This window comes from Oncorhynchus mykiss, chromosome 5 (genome assembly GCF_013265735.2).
Source record: "Oncorhynchus mykiss isolate Arlee chromosome 5, USDA_OmykA_1.1, whole genome shotgun sequence".
NCBI classification, from domain to species: Eukaryota; Metazoa; Chordata; class Actinopteri; order Salmoniformes; family Salmonidae; genus Oncorhynchus; species Oncorhynchus mykiss.
The window spans coordinates 90,148,533-90,170,761 of record NC_048569.1 but is presented as its reverse complement, the minus strand read 5'-3'; the positions used below and the strand labels follow the sequence as shown (position 1 = coordinate 90,170,761).

Genomic DNA, 22,229 nt, shown 5'->3' with positions numbered 1-22,229 from the left:
AGTTCCCAAACCATTTACCCGGACAGTGTCTTAGTTCCCAAACCATTTACCTCGACAGTGTCTTAGTTCCCAAACCATTTACAAGGACAGTGTCTTAGTTGCCAAACCATTTACCAGGACAGAGTCTTAGTTGCCAAACCATTTACAAGGACAGTGTCTTAGTTCCCAAACCATTTACCAGGACAGAGTCTTAGTTCCCAAACCATTTACCAGGACAGAGTCTTAGTTCCCAAACCATTTACCAGGACAGAGTCATAGTTCCAAAAACAATTTACCAGGACAGAGTCTTAGTTCCCAAACAATTTACCAGGACAGAGTCATAGTTCCCAAACAATTTACCAGGACAGTGTCTTAGTTCCCAAACCATTTACAAGGACAGTGTCTTAGTTGCCAAACCATTTAACATGACAGTGTCTTAGTTCCCAAACCATTTACCAGGACAGTGTCTTAGTTCCCAAACCATTTACCAGGACAGAGTCATAGTTCCAAAAACAATTTACCAGGACAGAGTCTTAGTTCCCAAACAATTTACCAGGACAGAGTCATAGTTCCCAAACAATTTACCAGGACAGTGTCTTAGTTCCCAAACCATTTACAAGGACAGTGTCTTAGTTGCCAAACCATTTAACATGACAGTGTCTTAGTTCCCAAACCATTTACCAGGACAGTGTCTTAGTTCCCAAACCATTTACCAGGACAGAGTCTTAGTTCCCAAACAATTTACCAGGACAGTGTCTTAGTTCCCAAACAATTTACCAGGACAGAGTCTTAGCTCCCAAACCATTTACCAGGACAGAGTCTTAGTTGCCAAACCATTTACCAGGACAGTGTCTCTCCTTGCAGAGTTGTGTCTGTGTGTCGGGGCCCTCACACGGTGGCCCGTGGAATGAGGAAGGGGGGTTGTTACACAGACGCACTCTGGTCTGCATCCCTTTACCGCACGTCTCACTGCACGAGCTCCATGGCAACCACGCCCCCCAGTTACCTGCCACTGGGATAAGATAATCAATATGATCCGTGCTTGACCAATCATAATCTTTAATAATGTCTGATTCTATTGATTCCAATTCTATTGATTCTATCATTCTATGATTGTTTATCCAATGAGTGGAATGTACAGGAGTAGAGTGCTTGCCATGACCAGTACTCACCAGGGCAGGGCCTGATGCTACACATGATGGCCTCCACTGCCTTGCCCTCACAGGGTCTGCCACCATGCTGCACGGAGGGGTTGGTGCAGGTGCGCACCCTGGTCCTGTTGCCCTGGCCACAGGTACGAGAACACTCTTCCCACTCTGACCACTCTGACCAGTTACCATCCACTGCATGGACAGATACACAGGATACAGAGAGTAACACACACACGTGCACACATACACACACACACACACACTCACACAGCGTGACTGGACTGACCTGGGCAGGGCTTGCCCTGGCAGCTGCGTGTCTCTGTGTCCGAATTGGCACAGTGGCGACCCCCATTGGCAGGCAGGGGGTTGTTACACTGCCTCAGCCTCCGCTGAGTCCCGACACCACAGGACACACTGCAGGGGCCCCACTCCATCCACTCTGAGAACCCTCCGTGCACTGGGATAGGGCCACAGAGAGACAGGGTTAGGCATTGTCACCACACTCAATCATACTGTGGGCATCCCAGATAGCACCATATTCCCTCAAATAGCACCCTATTCCCAATTCACCAACCTCCTTTTTACCAGAGCACTATGAAGCATGATATCTGACTTCAGTATTCTTGTGGACTGGAGTACAGATGTCAAAGCTATTTTGCTGTGCATTCTGGTATTTTAGCTTAACCAGAGAGATAGACTGAAAACATTTGTCTAATCTAGTGTTTCTTAATCTATGGGTCCGGGCCCAAAGAGGGCCCTGGGCAGGTGAGAGAAGTTGTGAAAATAAGCATTATTTTATTTTATAAAAAAAAACTTTTTACCTCTTTTTTAAAATACTTCTTCCCCCTTTTTCCCCCAAATTTCGTAATACTCAATTGGTAGTTACAGTCTTGTCCCATCACTGCAACTCCCGTACGGATTCGGAAGAGGGGAAGGTCGAGAGCCATGCGTCCTCCGAAACACGACCCTGCCAAGCCACACTGCTTCTTGACACACTGCTCACTTAACCCGGAAGCCAGCCGCACCAATGTGTCGGAGGAAATCGATCGAACCCGGGTCTGTAGTGACGCCTCAAGCACTGCGATGTAAAGCCTTAGACCACTGCGCCACTCGGGAGGCACAAAATACGCAATCTTTAATCACAAACTATAACTATACGAACCCCTGGAAGTCACCTCCCCACAAAAGGTTGGGTTTACGTACAGTAGATAGCTAACTCACCTCTGACAGTGAGAGTGACTCTGACCAGCACAGAACCCAGGAGGTTCCTGGCCACACACTGATACTCGGCCGTGTCTTCCTTCTGGGCGCTGGTCAGCCTCAGAGAGCCGTTGGACAGGGTGGTGAAGCGCTCGTTGCCCAGGAGAGGGCTCCCCTGGCGGGACCACTCGATGACAGGAGTGGGCTCCCCTTCCGCCCGGCAGTTCAGTAGCACCGTGGTGCCAGCGTCTACCACCGTCTCTACCGGCTCTACTGTGATGGAGGGAGAGCCTGTTTGGAGTACAGCATAACACATGAACTTTACTGTAACCTTTTTAACGTCTATGTGTATCTTCTTTCAGAACACAACACGGGTGGAGGGAGAACCTGACATAGGAGAGGTGGGGCATTACGGCATGGAACTGAATAGGATTACCACAAAGGATAACTATTTTGTTTAGTTCATCTACTGTATACTCACTCTGCAGGGTGAGAGTGACACTCTTCTCCACCACCCCAGCATCGTTGGTGGCCACACACATATAGTTCCCTGCATCTTCATTCTGAGGAGAAACAACAACAGTTAGCACTATCAACAAGATTAATCTAGACAAGAACAGACTACAATGAATGTTCAGGGGAGAAGTATAGGGTGGCACACAATTTGGCCAGCATCGTCCGGGTTTGGCCAGGGTAGGCCGCCATTGTAGATAAGAATTTGTTCTTAACTGACTATATATAGATATACTAGATACAGTATGTGAACTCTGTAATAGTGCTGTACCGCTGTGTTGTAGATTTAGATATACTAGATATTTTAACTCCGTAACAGTGCTGTACCACAGTGTTGTAGGTATAGATATACTAGATACAGTGTGTGAACTCTGTAATAGTGCTGTACCACAGTGTTGTAGATATAGATGTACTAGAAATGTGAACTCTGTAATAGTGCTGTACCACAGTGCTGTAGATATAGATATACTAGATATGTGAACTCTAATAGTGCTGTACCACAGTGTTGTAGATATAGATATACTAGATATGTGAACTCTAATAGTGCTGTACCACAGTGTTGTGAATATAGATATACTAGATATGTGAACTCTAATAGTGCTGTACCACAGTGTTGTAGATATAGATATACTAGATATGTGAACTATAATAGTGTCGTACCACAGTGTTGTAGATATGGATATACTAGATGTAAACTCTTTAATAACAGTGTCGTACCACGGTGCCGTAGATGGCCAGAGAACCGTTGTCCAGCTGGTGGATACGGTTGCTGATCTGGATGTTGACACCCTTCTTGCTCCACTGGATGGTGGGCAGGGGGTCTCCTCGTACCTCACAGTTTAGGATGGCGTTACCCCCCAGAGGCTCGATTCGGTTGGAGTGGAAGTCCCCGTCGATGATGGGGGGCTCTGGACACAATAACAGGGCAGGGTTTTAGTCAACCACATTCAGCTGTTACACAGGAGCTGGACAAAAAAGAAGAGCCACTAAGAATATAAAATTAGTGCTAGGTCACTGTTTTCTGCTCACAAACAGTAGTCTTTTAATAAAGCTCTTGATACAAATACAACATTTTGACCGACATGGTAAACTGTTGGCTAATTAGGCCCAGTACTGACACAGGAGGTCCATATTTGGAAACAGGAAGGGATGTCACACCTTTGACGTAGACAAAGCCCAGGGACTTGATGGTTCCCACACGGTTCTCAGCAATACAGGAGTAGGTTCCCGAGTTGTCTTTGGTAACCCGCTCGATGACCAGCTCACTGTGTCCATTCACATGGTCATAGTGAGCTACAGGGACAGATTAGAGAGAGAAATGCCACCCTAAAATCTTATCAACAGATCCAATAGGAAATATTGGTACATAGGAAAAACTACAAGACTAGCAGACTGAATGTCAATTATAAGTCCAAAATATACATGGCAAATATTTAATGTACAGAAAGAGTTGGCAGTTTCTCTTCTTTCTAAGCAGAGTGGGGGATGGTGAGGGGGCGAGGCATACCTGGGATGATGATGTTGTTGAAGGCCCAGGTGATTTTAGGAGGGGGGATGCCGGTGACCCCACAGGCCATTACTAGGCGCTCTCCCTTGTTGAGGGCCATGTCTGCCAGCAGCACAGTGAAGGCAGGCTGGGTGTGGACGGACAAACTGACCGTCTGGCTGTCCTGACCTACCGTGTTAGTGGCCACACAGGTGTAGCTGCCCTCATCATCAGGCTGGGGAGGGGAAGGAAGGGGGCGAGGGAGAGAGAGAGAGAGAGAGAGACTGAATTTGTTCAGAAGTTAGTTGACAATTCTGATCTTTCCGCTCTTCCATCCATTATATGACTCCTAAGCCCTGGTCGTCTACTATGATCCCTTACCTGAGCCACGTCGATGACCAGCTCCCCAGAAGGCAGGATGGTGTACTCTCCAGAGGTGTCGCTCAAGGGGGTCCCCTCCTTCTCCCAGGACAGGGTGGGCTGGGGGACCCCCTCTGCCACGCACGTCATCTGGGCCTGGCTGTTCTCCACCACAGACACCTCCGACTCCCCTCTACGGATAGAGGGAGGGACTGGAAGAAGGGAGAGAATGAGGGGAGATTTTCCCATATTACATTTTGCAGTAGGAACTGAACAAAAATAACTAAATCTACTTTTTTTTTTACTGCGTTAGACCGCTGAGCTAGAGCTAAAGCTAAGGCTTTAGCGTGGGCATCTAATGAAAGATCTTCTCAGCGTATATCACTAGTGAATGGCCAGTCCTATCATTCCTAGCATGATGACTCACTCTGTACAGTTAGGCTCATCTCCAGACTGCTGGTGCCAGCTGCGTTAGCTGCGGTGCAGGTGTATCGACCCGTGTCCCCGGGCTGGGCGAATGCTATCTGCAGAGACCCTGAGCTCAGGACCCGCTGGCGCACAGACTCGCTGAGAGGCTGCCCGTCTTTATGCCAGGCCATGGAGGGTGAGGGAGAGCCTTCAGCTTGGCACAGCATGGTGACAGAGGAGTCCAAGGTAACCAGGTAACTCTGGGTCTGGGAGCTGATCACTGGAGGGACTAGGGGAAGGAGGCATGGAGGTTAAAGGTAGGAGGGGATATTGCTGCCTATGGAGATACGTATACTGTGGAATGCAGTGTTTGGTTTTCACCAGACATAATGGGACCCATCTCCTCCAAAAAGTTGACTCAAGTTTGCCATAAAGCACTTGGATGATCAAGACTCTTCGGCTCTATGGACAGATGAGTCAACAAAAAAACATTTTTGGATGACATGGGTTCCATTATGCCTGGTGGAAACATAACACTGCATTCCACAGTAAGAACCTCATACCAATGGTCAAGCATGGTGGTGGCAGAGTGATGGTTTGGGGATGCTTTGCTGCCTCAGGACCTGGATGACTTGCCTTAATAGAAAAAAAACATGAATTCTGTTCTGTATCAGATAATTCTACAGGAGAATGTCAGGCCATCCATCTGTGAGCTGGAGCTGAAGAGTAGCTGGGTCATGCAGCAAGACAATAATCCAAAACACACAAAGTCTACATGAAAATTGTTAAAAAGCTAAAGAATTTAAGATTTGGAATGGCTTAGTCAAAGTCCAGACCTAATAACAATTGAGATGTTGTGGCAGGACATGAAACCGGCAGTTTATGCTTGAAACCCACAAATGTTGCTGAGTTAAAGCAGTTCTGCATGGAAGAGTGGCAAACATTCCTCCACAGCGACGTGAGAGACTGATCAACAACTACAGGAAGTGTCTGGTTGGAGTCATTACAGCTAAAAGGGGGGCACAACCAGTTATTGAGTGTAAAGTGGCAATTACTTTTTCACACAGGTACATGAGGGGTTGCATAACCTTGTTTATGAAATAAATTAAATAAGTATGCAACTGTTGTGTTATTTGTTCACTCAGGTTCCCTTTATCTAATATTTTATTTTGGTTCAAATATGCAGAGGTAGAGAAAATTAGAAAGGGGGCCAATACTTTTTCACAGCCCTGTATGACGTACACTGAGTGTACAAAACATTAAGAACACCTTCCTAGTATTGAGTTGCACCCCCTTTTCCCCACAGAACAGCCTCAATTCATCAGGTCAAGGACTCTACAAGGTGTTGAAAGCGTTCCACAGGGACGTTGGCCCATGTTGACTCCAATGTTTCCCACAGTTGTGTCAAGTTGGCAGGATGTCCTTTTGGTGGTGGACCATTCTTGATACACAGGAAACTGTTAGCATGAAAAACCCACTAGTGTTGCAGTTCTTGACACTCAAACCAGTGCGCCTGGTATCTACTACCATACCCTGTTCAAAGGCACTTACATCTTTTGTCTTGCCCATTCACCCTCTGAATGGCACACATACACAATCCATGTCTCAATTGTCTCAAGGCTTAAAAATCTTTCTTTAACCTGTCTCCTCCCCTTCATCTACAGTGATGGAAGTGTATTTAATAAAGGATGTGAAGAAGTGACGTCAATAAGGGATCATAGCCTTCACCTGGATTCACCTGGTCAGTCTGTCATGGAAAGAGCAGGAGTTCATAATGTTTTATACACTCAGTGTATAACACTGTAGGAAAAGGAATTAAGAAGAAAGACAGAGATGAAGGTGAACATGTCATGAGAATAGAAAAGTGATGATAGTTTTGGGCCCACCTTGTACTCTGAGTTTGGTCTTGCCCAGAGCGGTGCCAGCAGGGTTCTGGGCCACACACATATATGTTCCTGAGTCTACCACAGCAGCTCTGGAAATCTGCAGCCCACCGTTAGGCAGCACGGTGAAGACACCTTCTAGTGGGACGAGGAGAGAAGCAGGGTTTGCAACAATATAAAAACAGACAAGGTCAAACCAGGACACAGAAAGACAGACAGACAGGCAGGCAGGCAGACAGACAGGCAGGCAGGCAGGCAGGCAGACAGACAGACAGACAGACAGACAGACAGACAGTGCTGCCAGCCTACCGGTGCTGGGGATGTTGATGCCCTCTTTCTGCCAGGTGATGGTGGGAAGAGGGGAGCCAGTAGCTCTGCAGGGGAGGGTGATGGGGTTGTTAACGATCACATCCATAGTGGAGGGGTGGACCTGGATCACTGGCACCTCTGGAGAGAGAGAGAGAGAGAGAGAGAGAGAGAGAGAGAGAGGGAGAGAGAGAGAGAGAGAGAGAAAGAAAAAGAGAGAGAAAGGCAGAGCGAGAGAGAGAAAGAGACAGAGCGAGGCAAAGAGAGACAGAGACAGAGAGAGCGAGAGAGACAGAGAGAGACAGTCGGAGACAGACAGAGACAGAGAGATAGGCAGAGAGAGATAGGCAGAGAGAGAGAGACAGAGAGAGATAGACAGAGAGATAGAGAGAGACAGAAAGAGACAGAGAGATAGACAGGGAGAGACAGAAAGAGAGATATAGACAGAGAGAGATAGGCAGAGAGAGAGAGACAGAGAGAGATAGACAGAGAGATAGACAGAGACAGAAAGAGACAGAGAGATAGACAGGGAGAGACAGAAAGAGAGATATAGACAGAGAGAGATAGAATGAAAGAGAAAGGGAATGAAAGAGGAACCACTGAGAAACAATAACTTTGTGTGTTCCATAGCTGTGTGTCAGAAAAAAACAAATACATCTCTAAAAGTCTTGGCGGACTTGGTGACATCATGTCCTTACCCTGTACAGTGAGCTGGACATGGCGATGGGCGGAGCCTGCTGCGTTCTTGGCCACACAGGAATAACGACCAGAGTGACTCAGCTCAGATGACGTGATCTCTATTGCACCTAGAGTGGACACACATCACATGGACCGCAGATAGAAGACCATAACACAGTGGTCATGAATACCCTTAGTGTGGCCACTGTACTCTAGTGAATTCAAGGAGTAGTCCAACTGGGACTTAAACCCTGGTCAACATGTGACAGATAAATTGCCACGTCTGATTCACAAATGTCAGTCTATGGGCCCTGGTCAAAAATAGTGCACTATATAGGAAGTAGGATGCCATTTTGGGACACTTCCCACCTCTGTAGAGCTCCCAGTAGTAATAACAGAACCCAGCTCCCAGTACTAATAACAGAACCCAGCTCCCAGTACTAATAACAGAACCCAGCTCCCAGTAGTTATAACAGAACCCAGGTCCCAGTAGTTATAACAGAACCCAGCTCCCAGTAGTAATAACAGAACCCAGCTCCCAGTATTAATAACATAACCCAGCTCCCAGTAGTTATAACAGAACCCAGCTCCCAGTAGTTATAACATAACCCAGCTCCCAGTAGTAGTAACAGAACCCAGCTCCCAGTAGTAATAACAGAACCCAGCTCCCAGTTGTAATAACAGAACCCAGCTCCCAGTAGTAATAACAGAACCCAGCTCCCAGTAGTAATAACATAACCCAGCTCCCAGTAGTTATAACAGAACCCAGCTCCCAGTAGTAATAACAGAACCCAGCTCCCAGTAGTTATAACAGAACCCAGCTCCCAGTAGTAATAACAGAACCCAGCTCCCAGTAGTAATAACAGAACCCAGCTCCCAGTAGTAATAACAGAACCCAGCTCCCAGTAGTTATAACAGAACCCAGCTCCCAGTAGTAATAACAGAACCCAGCTCCCAGTAATAATAACAGAACCCAGCTCCCAGTAGTTATAACAGAACCCAGCTCCCAGTAGTTATAACAGAACCCAGCTCCCAGTAGTTATAACAGAACCCAGCTCCCAGTAGTAATAACAGAACCCAGCTCCCAGTAGTAATAACAGAACCCAGCTCCCAGTAGTAATAACAGAACCCAGCTCCCAGTAGTAATAACAGAACCCAGCTCCCAGTAGTTATAACAGAACCCAGCTCCCAGTAGTAATAACAGAACCCAGCTCCCAGTAGTAATAACAGAACCCAGCTCCCAGTAGTAATAAAATAACCCAGCTCCCAGTAGTAATAACACAACCCAGCTCCCAGTAGTAGTAACACAACTCAGCTCCCAGTAGTAATAACACAACCCAGCTCCCAGTAGTAATAACACAACCCAGCTCCCAGTAGTAATAACAGAACCCAGCTCCCAGTAGTAATAACAGAACCCAGCTCCCAGTAGTAATAAAAGAACCCAGCTTCCAGTAGTAATAACACAACCCAGCTCCCAGTAGTAGTAACAGAACCCAGCTCCCAGTAGTAATAACAGAACCCAGCTCCCAGTAGTAATAAAAGAACCCAGCTCCCAGTAGTAATAACACAACCCAGCTCCCAGTAGTAGTAACACAACCCAGCTCCCAGTAGTTATAACAGAACCCAGCTCCCAGTAGTAATAACACAACCCAGCTCCAAGTAGTAATAACAGAACCCAGCTCCCAGTAGTACTAACAGAACCCAGCTCCAAGTAGTAATAACACAACCCAGCTCCCAGTAGTAATAACAGAACCCAGCTCCAAGTAGTAATAACAGAACCCAGCTCCCAGTAGTAATAACAGAACCCAGCTCCAAGTAGTAATAACAGAACCCAGCTCCAAGTAGTAATAACAGAACCCAGCTCCAAGTAGTAATAACACAACCCAGCTCCCAGTAGTAATAACAGAACCCAGCTCCCAGTAATTATAACAGAACCCAGCTCCCAGTAGTAATAACAGAACCCAGCTCCCAGTAGTTATAACAGAACCCAGCTCCCAGTAGTAATAACAGAACCCAGCTCCCAGTAGTAATAACAGAACCCAGCTCCCAGTAGTAATAACAGAACCCAGCTCACAGTAGTTATAACAGAACCCAGCTCCCAGTAGTAATAACAGAACCCAGCTCCCAGTAGTTATAACAGAACCCAGCTCCCAGTAGTAATAACAGAACCCAGCTCCAAGTAGTAATAACAGAACCCAGCTCCAAGTAGTAATAACAGAACCCAGCTCCCAGTAGTAATAACAGAACCCAGCTCCCAGTAGTTATAACAGAACCCAGCTCCCAGTAGTTATAACAGAACCCAGCTCCCAGTAGTTATAACAGAACCCAGCTCCCAGTAGTTATAACAGAACCCAGCTCCCAGTAGTTATAACAGTCTAACCAGGATGTTGTGATCCTTCTCCTCCACTCAACACCCAGCAGTAATATCTATAATAATGATCAGTCTAACCTGAGGACAGGATGCTGTAACCGTTCCCCTCCATGGGGAGTTTCATCCCATCTTTACTCCAGTGCAGCATGGGCTCTGGGACTCCTGACGCAGTGCAGCCAATCACCAGTGGGGACAGTCTGCTCACCACCAGCTCTGTGACTTCATCCGCTATGGAGGGAGGAACTGCAGAGGAAGAGACTGCTATTACCAAACTGGACTTCAGTGCTATTGAAGATGTCCATTTAGGAAGTCCGCTTGAAAATACAGATAAGGAATCAATCAGAACCATTGAAATCAACTGACTCCACTGTCATTAAAATGACATTCAAGCCAACATTTAAAAAACATGTCAATAACATCAATGTCACGACTTTGGCTCCTCTCCCTGTTCAGACGGTGCTCAGCGGTCGTCGTTGCCAGCCTACTAGCTGCCATCGATCCATTTTTTCCTTTTCGTTTGTGTCTGTCTGTATTGTTTACACCTGTGTCCTACTGGTTGATTTATTAGTTGATTAACAATCCATCTGTGTTCAGATGGTCTCCCGTACTGTAAGTACTCACCCTGGACAGTGAGCTGTATGGCTCTGGCCTCCTCTCCTGCCTCGTTAGACACCACACACTCATACTCAGCTGTGTCCTCCACTGTGGGGGCTATGACCACCAGAGAACCTGACGACAATAACCTGGAGACAACAGAGAGGGAACGGAAGCTTCAGACCATGTTTTGGGGTTCTGAGAACTTTCTGTCAGTCTAAGAACTGATCTCAGAGTATTATGAGATGGGAGCAACAAGAGGTAAGAAACAGAGAGAGAAGAAAAAACTTGTTTCAACCTGTACATATTCTGGTTGTGGTCTGTGTTGAGTGTTTGACCGTTCTTGGTCCAGCTGACCGTGGGCTTGGGGATGCCCGTAGCCTCGCAGGAGAGGGTAGTCTGAACGTTCACTGTCACGGTTATGTTGGTGGGACCGCGGGAGATAGAGGGGGGAACTAGAACACAATGGATAGGCGTGAAATTCATTCATTAAATGTGTGTGTGTGTATATGTGTGTGAGAGGCTCAGCCCTCTTCTCACCATGGACTTGCAGGTCGACTCTCTTGCGTTGTGTCCCAGCCTGGTTGGTGGCCATACACAGATACCTTCCTGTATCAGTCACCTGGGCTGAGGGGATGTGGAGCGAGCCATCCTCAGCAAACATGTACCTGTGCAGGACAGGAGTGTGGACACACATTTAGGATAATGTCTCATTGTAAATATCATATCCGAGTCTTAAAACTAGTATTTTTGCCATGTATCTTCAATGTTGAGTGTCTGACACAAATCCTGCGTATAGCATATAATAAACAGGGTAGTTTGAAAACTGGACGCTGATTGGCCAAAACAACAGCATTCAACACTTCATATAACATGTAACGACATCATCAGTGTGCGACGTGGTCTGACCTGGGGTTGGTTCCTGCCAGTATGGCTCCATGTTTCCTCCAGGTGACACGGGGGGCGGGCACTCCACTCACGATACACTCCAACACCACAGGCTGGTCTATGTGGACGGCTACAGTCAGAGGGCCCTCTGCTATGGTGGGAGAAACTGAAAACACACACACACATCTTAGGTCCCACTACTATTCTTTAGAGGCTCAAAGCACAGGACCAGCCATATTCAATAGGATAATGATGTCATTGTCTCTGACTCTCTCTGAGTTCTGTACCATTAACAGCCAGGTTGAACTGTCGTGTGGTCTTGCCAGCAATGTTGCTGGCTACACAGGTGTACTGAGCTCCATCCCCCAGCTCAGCCATGTTGATCTGGAGGTAACGCGCATTGGACAGTATACGCACACGAGGGGAGGCCTACGGAGAGAGGGGAGGGACATCAGGCCTGTGTCAAAAATCTCTGTACACAAGCACACACACATGCACATTTTCACGCACACACACACACTTACACACACTTACACTTACACACACACTTACACACACACTTACACACACACACACACACACACACACACACACACACACACACACACACACACACACACACACACACACACACACACACACACACACACACACACACACACACACACACACACACACACACACACAGAGGGCAGGTGTGTTATTTACCAGGAGTGGCTTGCCGTCTTTGAGCCATGTGAGTGCTGGGGGAGGGACAGCGTCTGACTTGCACTCCAGAGTCACCTGTCTGTTCTGCAGCACTGACACATTCTGTGGCGTGCTCTCCCCAGCGATGTTAGGGGGAACTGGGAAGATATCATCACCACCAGTTAGAACATGAAATAACATGTTACATTAATTTTAAAAAGCAACAACTCATTATTAGGTTCAGTAGTATGCCCTGGTCAGGTCACATACACGATATAACTTCATTACCCACCATGCACGCGGACAAGGAAGTCTTTATCGTCGTCTCCTGCAGGACTGTTGGCCAGACAGGTGTACCTCCCTGTGTCCTCCAGCTGGGGGGTGAAAGAGAAGTTATGTGGGAAATAAGACAAAATTGATATTGGAAAAAAGAGAGCTCTTTCCTACAATCAGATTACGCCCTCAAACCTCACTACTCCTGAACAGGAGGGATGGACTCAATGAGTCCCTTCTGGGCTTTTTAGGTCCATCTCTGTCCCTCCCTCTCACCTGTGGGGAGGAGATCCTGAGCACCTCCCCTCCTCTGAGGACGCGCAGGCTGTCTGTCTGGGGGAGCGGCCGTCCGTCCTTCATCCAGGTGAGGGTGGGGGCGGGGATACCTGTGGCTTCACACAGCAGCTCCAGAACATGGTTCACTACCACAGACACCTCCGCTGCCACGCCTGAACCGTTGATACGAGGGGGGTCTGAGAGAGGCATTTAACATTTTAGTCGTTTAGCAGACGCTCTCTCAAACACTGTCTGTCTGTCTGTCTGTCTGTCTGTGTGTCTGTCTGTGTCTGTCTGTCTGTCTGTGTCTGTCTGTCTGTCTGTCTGTCTGTGTGTCTGTCTGTGTCTGTCTGTCTGTCTGTGTCTGCCTGTCTGTCTGTCGGTGTCTGTCTGTCTGTCTGTCTGTCTGTCTGTCTGTCTGTCTGTGTCTGTCTGTGTCTGCCTGTCGGTGTCTGTCTGTGTCTGTCTGTGTCTGCCTGTCGGTGTCTGTCTGTGTCTGTCTGTGTCTGCCTGCCTGTCTGTCTGTCTGTCTGTCTGTCTGTCTGTCTGTCTGTCTGTCGGTGTGTGTCTGTCTGTCTGTCTGTCTGTCTGTCTGTGTCTGCCTGCCTGCCTGTCTGTCTGTCTGTCTGTCTGTCTGTCTGTCTGCCTGTCGGTGTCTGTCGGTGTCTGTCGGTGTCTGTCTGTCTGTCTGTCTGTCTGTCTGTCTGTGTCTGCCTGTCGGTGTGTGTATGTCTGCCTGCCTATTGTTTGTCTGTCTGTGTGCGTATATCTGTCTGACTGTCTGCCTGCCTGTTTGTTTGTGTCTGTCTGTCTGTCTGCCTGTCTTTAAGATAGAAAGATGACCCCACTCTCAGTATGTACAGTAGTGCACCCACAGAAATGTTTTGGCTTCAATAGACTTCAACAGGTAACGCCCAGCCCTCTCTGTGTGTGAGTGCGTGTGCGTGTGTGTGTGTGTTACCTGATGAAGTCTATTGGAGCCAAAACATTTATGTGGGTGCACTACATACTGAGAGTGGGGTCATCTGTCTTTCTTAAAGACAGACAGACAGACAGACAGACAGACAGACAGACAGACAGACAGACAGACAGACAGACAGACAGACAGACAGACAGACAGACAGACAGACATAGACACATGCAGTACCAGTCAAAAGTTTGGACACCTACTCATTCAAGGGTTTTTCTTTATTTTTACTATTTTCTACATTGTAGAATATTAGTGAAGACATCAACACCATGAAATTACATATACGGATATAGCCACCATTTGCCTTGATGACAGCTTTGCACACTTTTGGCATCCTCTTGAGTTCCAACATATGGTGAGCACTTGTCGGCTGCTTTTCCTTCACTCTGCGGTCTAACTCATCCCAAACCATCTCAATTGGGTTGAGGTCGGGGGATTGTGGAGGCCAGGTCATCTGATGCAGCACTTCATCACTCTCCTTCTTGGTCAAATAGCCCTGACACAGCCGGGAGGTGTGTTGGGTCATTGTCCTGTTGAAAATGATAGTCCCACTAAGCGCAAACCAGATGGGATGGCGTATCGCTGCAGAATGCTGTGGTAGCCATGCTGGTTAAGAGTGCCTTGAATTCTAAATAAATCACAGACAGTGTCACCATCAAAGCACCCCTACACCATCATACCTCCTCCTCCATGCTTCACGGTGGGAACCACACATGTAGAGATCATCCGTTCACCTACTCTGTGTCTCACAAAGGCACGGCGGTTGGAACCAAAAATCTCAAATTTGGACTCATCAGACCAAAGGACAGATTTCCACAGGTCTAATGTCCATTGCTCGCGTTTCTTGGCCCAAGCATGTCTCTTCTTATTATGGGTGTCCTTTAGTAGTGGTTTCTTTGCAGCAATTCGACCATGAAGGCCTGATCAACACAGTCTCCTCTGGACAGTTGATGTTGAGATGTGTTTCTTGAACTCTGTGAAGCATTTATTTGGGCTGCAATCTGAGGTGCAGTTAACGCAAATTACCTCTGGGTCCTCTTTTCCTGTGGCGGTCCTCATGAGAGCCAGTTTCATCGTAGCTCTTGATGGTTTTTGCGACTGCACTTGAATTTCTTGAAATGTTCCATATTGACTGACCTTCATTGTCTTAAAGTAATGATGGACTGTTGTTTCTCTTTGCTTATTTGAGCTGTTCTTTCCATAATATGGACTTGGTCTTTTACCAAATAGGGCTATCTTCTGTATACCACCCCTACAGTGTATACCACCCCTATACCACCCCTACAGTGTCACAGCACAACTGATTGGCTCAAATGCAGTAAGAAGGAAAGAAATTCCACAAATTAACTTTTAACAAGGCACACCTGTTAATTTAAATGCATTCCAGGTGACCACCTCATGAAGCTGGTTGAGAGAATGCCAAGAGTGTGCAAAGCTGTCATCAAGGCAAAGGGTGGCTACTTTGAAGAATCTCAAATATAAAATATATTTTGATTTTTTTAACCCGTTTTTGTTTATGTCACGATCGTCATAATAAGTGGACCAAAGCGCAGCGTGACCTGGGTTCCACATCTTTATTACTGTGTGAAACTCAAAGCAAAACAAAACAATAAACCAACAAACCAAACGTGAAGAAAATGCAGTGCTCACATACACTACACACAAAAACAAGATCCCACAAAGCACAAAGGGGAAATGGCTGCCTAAATATGATCCCCAATCAGAGACGGTAAACAGCTGCCTTTGATTGGGGACCATACCAGGCCAACATAGAAATATAATTACCTAGATGACCCACCCTAGTCACACCCCGACCTAACCAACATAGAGAATAAAAAACTCTCTATGGTCAGGGCGTGACAGGTTACTACATGATTCCATGTGTGTCTTCACTATTATTCTACAATGTAGAAAATAGTAAAAATAAAGAAATACCCTTGAGTGAGTGAGTAGGTGTGAGTAGGTGTGTCCAAACGATTGACTGCTACTGTACATGTACTCCCACTCACCCAGTACTTTGAGGTGGAAGTGTCGGCTGGCTTGGCCAGCACTGTTTCTTGCCACACAGGTGTAGCGTCCCGTATCCTCCACCCTGGCCTGGATGATCTGTACCGTGGTGCCCACATTGAGCAGCTTGACGTGGGGTCCAGGGACCAGGGCCTCCCCCTCTCTCATCCAGGACATGGAGGGGCTTGGAGTTCCATCAGCTATACATAGTAGGGAGGCCAGGTTCCCTCTCACCACCGTCACGTCCTCCTTACTCCCCACCCCGTCCAGACTGGGAGGAACTGCAAGGGCAGATAACATCACAGTGTTTATCTAACTCATCTAGCAGCTGGGCCCCATGACAAGGGCATATAATGCAAAAGCTGGACCGTATTGAGTTAGTGAGGGTTTTGGAGTTGGGGGGGGGGGGGGGGGGTTATTGTGATATTTTGTATACTGTTATTAACGTATTGTGTTGAACTCACCGTGAACCTGTAGGTTGTAGTGCCTGTTGTCCACACCAGCCCTGTTGGATGCCACACAGGTAAAGGTGCCGCCGTCTGAGACTTGAGCCCTCGCAATCCTGACAGAGGCAGAATGGAACAACACATTAATCCTGACAGAGACCGAATTCAACAACACATTAATCCTGACAGAGGCAGAATGGAACAACACATTAATCCTGATGAGGCAGAATGGAACAACACATTAATCCTGACAGAGGCAGAATGGAACAACGCATTAATCCTGATGAGGCAGAATGGAACAACACATTAATCCTGACAGAGACCAAATTCAACAACACATTAATCCTGACAGAGAGGCAGAATGGAACAACACATTAATCCTGACAGAGGCAGAATGGAACAACACATTAATCCTGACAGAGGCAGAATGGAACAACACATTAATCCTGATGAGGCAGAATGGAACAACACATTAATCCTGACAGAGACCGAATTCAACAACACATTAATCCTGACAGAGGCAGAATGGAACAACACATTACTCCTGATGAGGCAGAATGGAACAACACATTAATCCTGACAGAGACCGAATTCAACAACACATTAATCCTGACAGAGACCGAATTCAACAACACATTAATCCTGATGAGGCAGAATGGAACAACACATTAATCCTGATGAGGCAGAATGGAACAACACATTAATCCTGACAGAGGCAGAATGGAACAACACATTAATCCTGACAGAGGCAGAATGGAACAACACATTAATCCTGACAGAGGCAGAATGGAACAACACATTAATCCTGATGAGGCAGAATGGAACAACACATTAATCCTGACAGAGACCGAATTCAACAACACATTAATCCTGACAGAGGCAGAATTGAACAACACATTAATCCTGATGAGGCAGAATGGAGCAACACATTAATCCTGACAGAGAGGCAGAATGGAACAACACATTAATCTTGACAGAGACCGAATTCAACAACACATTAATCCTGATGAGGCAGAATGGAACAACACATTAATCCTGATGAGGCAGAATGGAACAACACATTAATCCTGATGAGGCAGAATGGAACAACACATTAATCCTGACAGAGACCGAATTCAACAACACATTAATCTTGACGAGGCAGAATTCAACAACACATTAATCTTGACAGAGGCAGAATGGAACAACACATTAATCCTGACAGAGACCGAATTCAACAACACATTAATCTTGACAGAGGCAGAATGGAGCAACACATTAATCCTGACAGAGAGGCAGAATGGAACAACACATTAATCCTGACAGAGAGGCAGAATGGAGCAACACATTAATCCTGACAGAGAGGCAGAATGGAGCAACACATTAATCCTGACAGAGAGGCAGAATGGAGCAACACATTAATCCTGACAGAGAGGCAGAATGGAGCAACACATTAATCCTGACAGAGAGGCAGAATGGAGCAACACATTAATCCTGACAGAGGCAGAATGGAGCAACACATTAATCCTGACAGAGAGGCAGAATGGAGCAACACATTAATCCTGACAGAGAGGCAGAATGGAGCAACACATTAATCCTAACAGAGACAGAATGGAGCAACACATTAATGCTAACAGAGACAGAATGGAACAACACATTAATCCTAACAGAGACAGAATGGAGCAACACATTAATCCTGACAGAGGCAGAATGGAACAACACATTAATCCTGACAGAGAGGCAGAATGGAACAACACATTCATCCTAACAGAGACAGAATGGAGCAACACATTAATCCTGATGAGGCAGAATGGAGCAACACATTAATCCTAAAAGAGACAGAATGGAGCAACACATTAATCCTGATGAGGCAGAATGGAGCAACACATTCATCCTGATGAGGCAGAATGGAGCAAAACATTAATCCTGACAGAGAGGCAGAATGGTACAACACATTAATCCTGACAGAGACAGAATGGAGCAACACATTAATCTTGACAGAGAGGCAGAATGGTACAACACATTAATCCTGACAGAGACAGAATGGAGCAACACATTAATCCTGATGAGGCAGAATGGAGCAACACATTCATCCTGATGAGGCAGAATGGAGCAACACATTAATCCTGACAGAGGCAGAATGGAGCTACACATTAATCCTGATGAGGCAGAATGGAACAACACATTAATCCTGACAGAGACCGAATTCAACAACACATTAATCTTGACGAGGCAGAATGGAACAACACATTAATCCTGATGAGGCAGAATGGAACAACACATTAATCCTGACAGAGAGGCAGAATGGAACAACACATTAATCCTGACAGAGGCAGAATGGAACAACACATTAATCCTGACAGAGAGGCAGAATGGAACAACACATTAATCCTGACAGAGAGGCAGAATGGAGCAACACATTAATCCTGACAGAGAGGCAGAATGGAGCAACACATTAATCCTGACAGAGAGGCAGAATGGAGCAACACTTTAATCCTGACAGAGAGGCAGAATGGAGCAACACATTCATCCTGATGAGGCAGAATGGAGCAACACATTAATCCTGACAGAGGCAGAATGGAGCTACACATTAATCCTGATGAGGCAGAATGGAACAACACATTAATCCTGACAGAGACCGAATTCAACAACACATTAATCTTGACGAGGCAGAATGGAACAACACATTAATCCTGATGAGGCAGAATGGAACAACACATTAATCCTGACAGAGAGGCAGAATGGAACAACACATTAATCCTGACAGAGGCAGAATGGAACAACACATTAATCCTGACAGAGGCAGAATGGAACAACACATTAATCCTGACAGAGAGGCAGAATGGAGCAACACATTAATCCTGACAGAGAGGCAGAATGGAGCAACACATTAATCCTGACAGAGAGGCAGAATGGAGCAACACATTAATCCTGACAGAGAGGCAGAATGGAGCAACACATTAATCCTGACAGAGAGGCAGAATGGAGCAACACATTAATCCTGACAGAGGCAGAATGGAGCAACACATTAATCCTGACAGAGAGGCAGAATGGAGCAACACATTAATCCTGACAGAGAGGCAGAATGGAGCAACACATTAATCCTGACAGAGGCAGAATGGAGCAACACATTAATCCTGACAGAGAGGCAGAATGGAGCAACACATTAATCCTGACAGAGAGGCAGAATGGAGCAACACATTAATCCTGACAGAGGCAGAATGGAGCAACACATTAATCCTGACAGAGAGGCAGAATGGAGCAACACATTAATCCTGACAGAGAGGCAGAATGGAGCAACACATTAATCCTGACAGAGAGGCAGAATGGAGCAACACATTAATCCTGACGGAGACAGAATGGAGCAACACATTAATCCTGACAGAGAGGCAGAATGGAGCAACACATTAATCCTGACAGAGAGGCAGAATGGAGCAACACATTAATCCTGACAGAGGCAGAATGGAGCAACACATTAATCCTGACAGAGACAGAATGGAGCAACACATTAATCCTGACGGAGACAGAATGGAGCAACACATTAATCCTGACAGAGAGGCAGAATGGAGCAACACATTAATCCTGACAGAGAGGCAGAATGGAGCAACACATTAATCCTGACAGAGGCAGAATGGAGCAACACATTAATCCTGACAGAGAGGCAGAATGGAGCAACACATTAATCCTGACAGAGAGGCAGAATGGAGCAACACATTAATCCTGACGGAGACAGAATGGAGCAACACATTAATCCTGACAGAGAGGCAGAATGGAGCAACACATTAATCCTGACAGAGAGGCAGAATGGAATGAAATAGTAGCCCTTTCCTGTAGTCTAATGACCTAGTGACCTCATAGGTGGAATGTTATAAATATTTTACATATTTATTTAAAGTGTAGTATTGGGTTGCAAACTCAAAATGTAATACATTTCATCTTTATATCTGACATGGTACAGGTGTCTTCTTTTTTTAAAGTTCATAAACATGCGTGTGAGATGTATACTTTTGTTTGAAAGTAGATTTGTTTAAGAAACACTCTGTGTGACCCTGATTTAGCCCACTGCATTAAAAGGTCAAACTACTGTGTGGCCCTGATTTAGCCCACTGCATTAAAAGGTCAAACTACTGTGTGGCCCTGATTTAGCCCACTGCAGTAAAAGGTCAAACTACTGTGTGGCCCTGATTTAGCCCACTGCAGTAAAAGGTCAAACTACTGTGTGGCCCTGATTTAGCCCACTGCATTAAAAGGTCAAACTACTGTGTGACCCTGATTTAGCCCACTGCAGTAAAAGGTCAAACTACTGTGTGGCCCTGATTTAGCCCACTGCATTAAAAGGTCAAGCTACTGTGTGACATACAGTACAACCATTTGAAACAGTACACAGAATAAAGCTGTATTCATGTAACAGTTTTAAATACATTGCTCTTTCCTTTATATATGTACATTGAAAGACAGAGTACATTCCATACAGAATCCGATATATAACCACTCAACCCCAGACCTACCTGAGCACCTGTCCACCAGAGAGTAGGCGTATCTGTGAGGAGACAGGGAGAGGCAGTCCGTTCTTCAGCCAGTTGAGCTGAGGTGGAGGGTAGCCCACGGCAACACACTCTATGTTGATGGAGCTGTCTAGAACGCTGGTCAAATCCACAGCCGTATCACTGTTCCCCTTGATCACAGGAGGCACTATGGACACACACACACACACACACACACACACACACACACACACACACACACACACACACACACACACACACACACACACACACACACACACACACACACACACACACACACACACACACACACACACACACAAACAAAAGAGGACAGAAGATGGAAAGAAGAAAGGAGGGAGAGAGAGAGAGAGAAAAACTCTTCATTCACAAAGTAAGGAATACATGCATGGAAGAGAGAGGCTGAGAGAGAGTTAAACTCACCATAGACATTGAGGTTGAATATCCGGTCCTCTTCTCCAGCCTTGTTGGTGGCTACACAGGTGTACTTCCCACTGTCAGAGGTGTGAGCTCCAGAGACAGTCAGAGTGCTGCCATCTAGACTGATCCTGGATAGAATGAGGATGCAAACAAAGCATTAATATTAATATAGAGAAACATCAGAAACCCCATGGACGTCATCCCAGTTCCTCTGTCCAGATCCTTTCAATCTCAGAGTAGCTCCACCTTTCCTTAGATAGGCTACGGCCAATTTTAGCCATTTTGATAGACCTATCCAGACCTCTCAGATATCCTAAGTGGCTAGGAGATAGGGGTTAGGGGCTAGGAGCTAGGAGTTAGGGGCTAGGAGCTAGGGGTTAGGGGCTAGGAGATAGGGGTTAGGGGCTAGGAGTTAGGGGTTAGGGGCTAGGAGCTAGGGGCTAGGAGCTAGGGGTTAGGAGTTAGGAGCTAGGGGTTAGGAGCTAGGAGCTAGGAGCTAGGGGTTATGGGCAGGGGGTTAATGTGTACCTGAGTCCCCTGGATCCTGCCTTGAGGGCCTTTCCATCCTTCAGCCACTGGATGGAGGGGGGCGGGATTCCCTGAGAGCGACACACCAGCTGGACGCTGTCATTCAGCAGCACCCCCACCTCACTGGGCATCTCCGATCCTGAGATGCTGGGAGGGACTGAGAGAGAGCACAGCCAATCAGATCAGGGACTAACACAGAGCACAGCTAATCAAGGCAAAGCCAATCAGATCATTGTTCATTCAGAACATATGGGGCGGCAGGGTAGCCTAGTGGTTAGAGCTTTGGACTAGTAACCGAAG

General features: G+C 46.4%; 1 protein-coding gene across 4 annotated transcripts in view; it reads right to left on the bottom strand.

The window, feature by feature from the left end:
* The window catches only part of hmcn1 (hemicentin 1), a 223,525-nt gene that overhangs the window by 22,822 nt on the left and 178,474 nt on the right, over positions 1-22,229 (bottom strand). For 2 of the 4 annotated variants that reach the window (XM_036978737.1, XM_036978740.1), the window contains exons 63-89: positions 21,930-22,086; positions 21,405-21,529; positions 20,964-21,147; positions 16,495-16,592; positions 16,033-16,311; positions 13,054-13,250; positions 12,797-12,878; positions 12,526-12,662; positions 12,105-12,246; positions 11,839-11,983; positions 11,470-11,597; positions 11,228-11,384; positions 10,957-11,078; positions 10,414-10,578; positions 7,985-8,092; positions 7,290-7,427; positions 6,984-7,118; positions 5,117-5,386; positions 4,711-4,901; positions 4,351-4,564; positions 4,002-4,136; positions 3,561-3,751; positions 2,812-2,893; positions 2,352-2,621; positions 1,417-1,587; positions 1,152-1,322; positions 821-991 (exon numbers count right to left, since the gene is read on the bottom strand). In XM_036978737.1, coding sequence (XP_036834632.1) covers positions 821-991; positions 1,152-1,322; positions 1,417-1,587; positions 2,352-2,621; positions 2,812-2,893; positions 3,561-3,751; positions 4,002-4,136; positions 4,351-4,564; positions 4,711-4,901; positions 5,117-5,386; positions 6,984-7,118; positions 7,290-7,427; positions 7,985-8,092; positions 10,414-10,578; positions 10,957-11,078; positions 11,228-11,384; positions 11,470-11,597; positions 11,839-11,983; positions 12,105-12,246; positions 12,526-12,662; positions 12,797-12,878; positions 13,054-13,250; positions 16,033-16,311; positions 16,495-16,592; positions 20,964-21,147; positions 21,405-21,529; positions 21,930-22,086 — 4,365 coding nt within the window. The remainder of the gene's footprint in view (positions 1-820; positions 992-1,151; positions 1,323-1,416; positions 1,588-2,351; positions 2,622-2,811; positions 2,894-3,560; positions 3,752-4,001; positions 4,137-4,350; positions 4,565-4,710; positions 4,902-5,116; positions 5,387-6,983; positions 7,119-7,289; positions 7,428-7,984; positions 8,093-10,413; positions 10,579-10,956; positions 11,079-11,227; positions 11,385-11,469; positions 11,598-11,838; positions 11,984-12,104; positions 12,247-12,525; positions 12,663-12,796; positions 12,879-13,053; positions 13,251-16,032; positions 16,312-16,494; positions 16,593-20,963; positions 21,148-21,404; positions 21,530-21,929; positions 22,087-22,229) is intronic. The other 2 variants (XM_036978739.1, XM_036978738.1) reach the window with 2 other exon arrangements.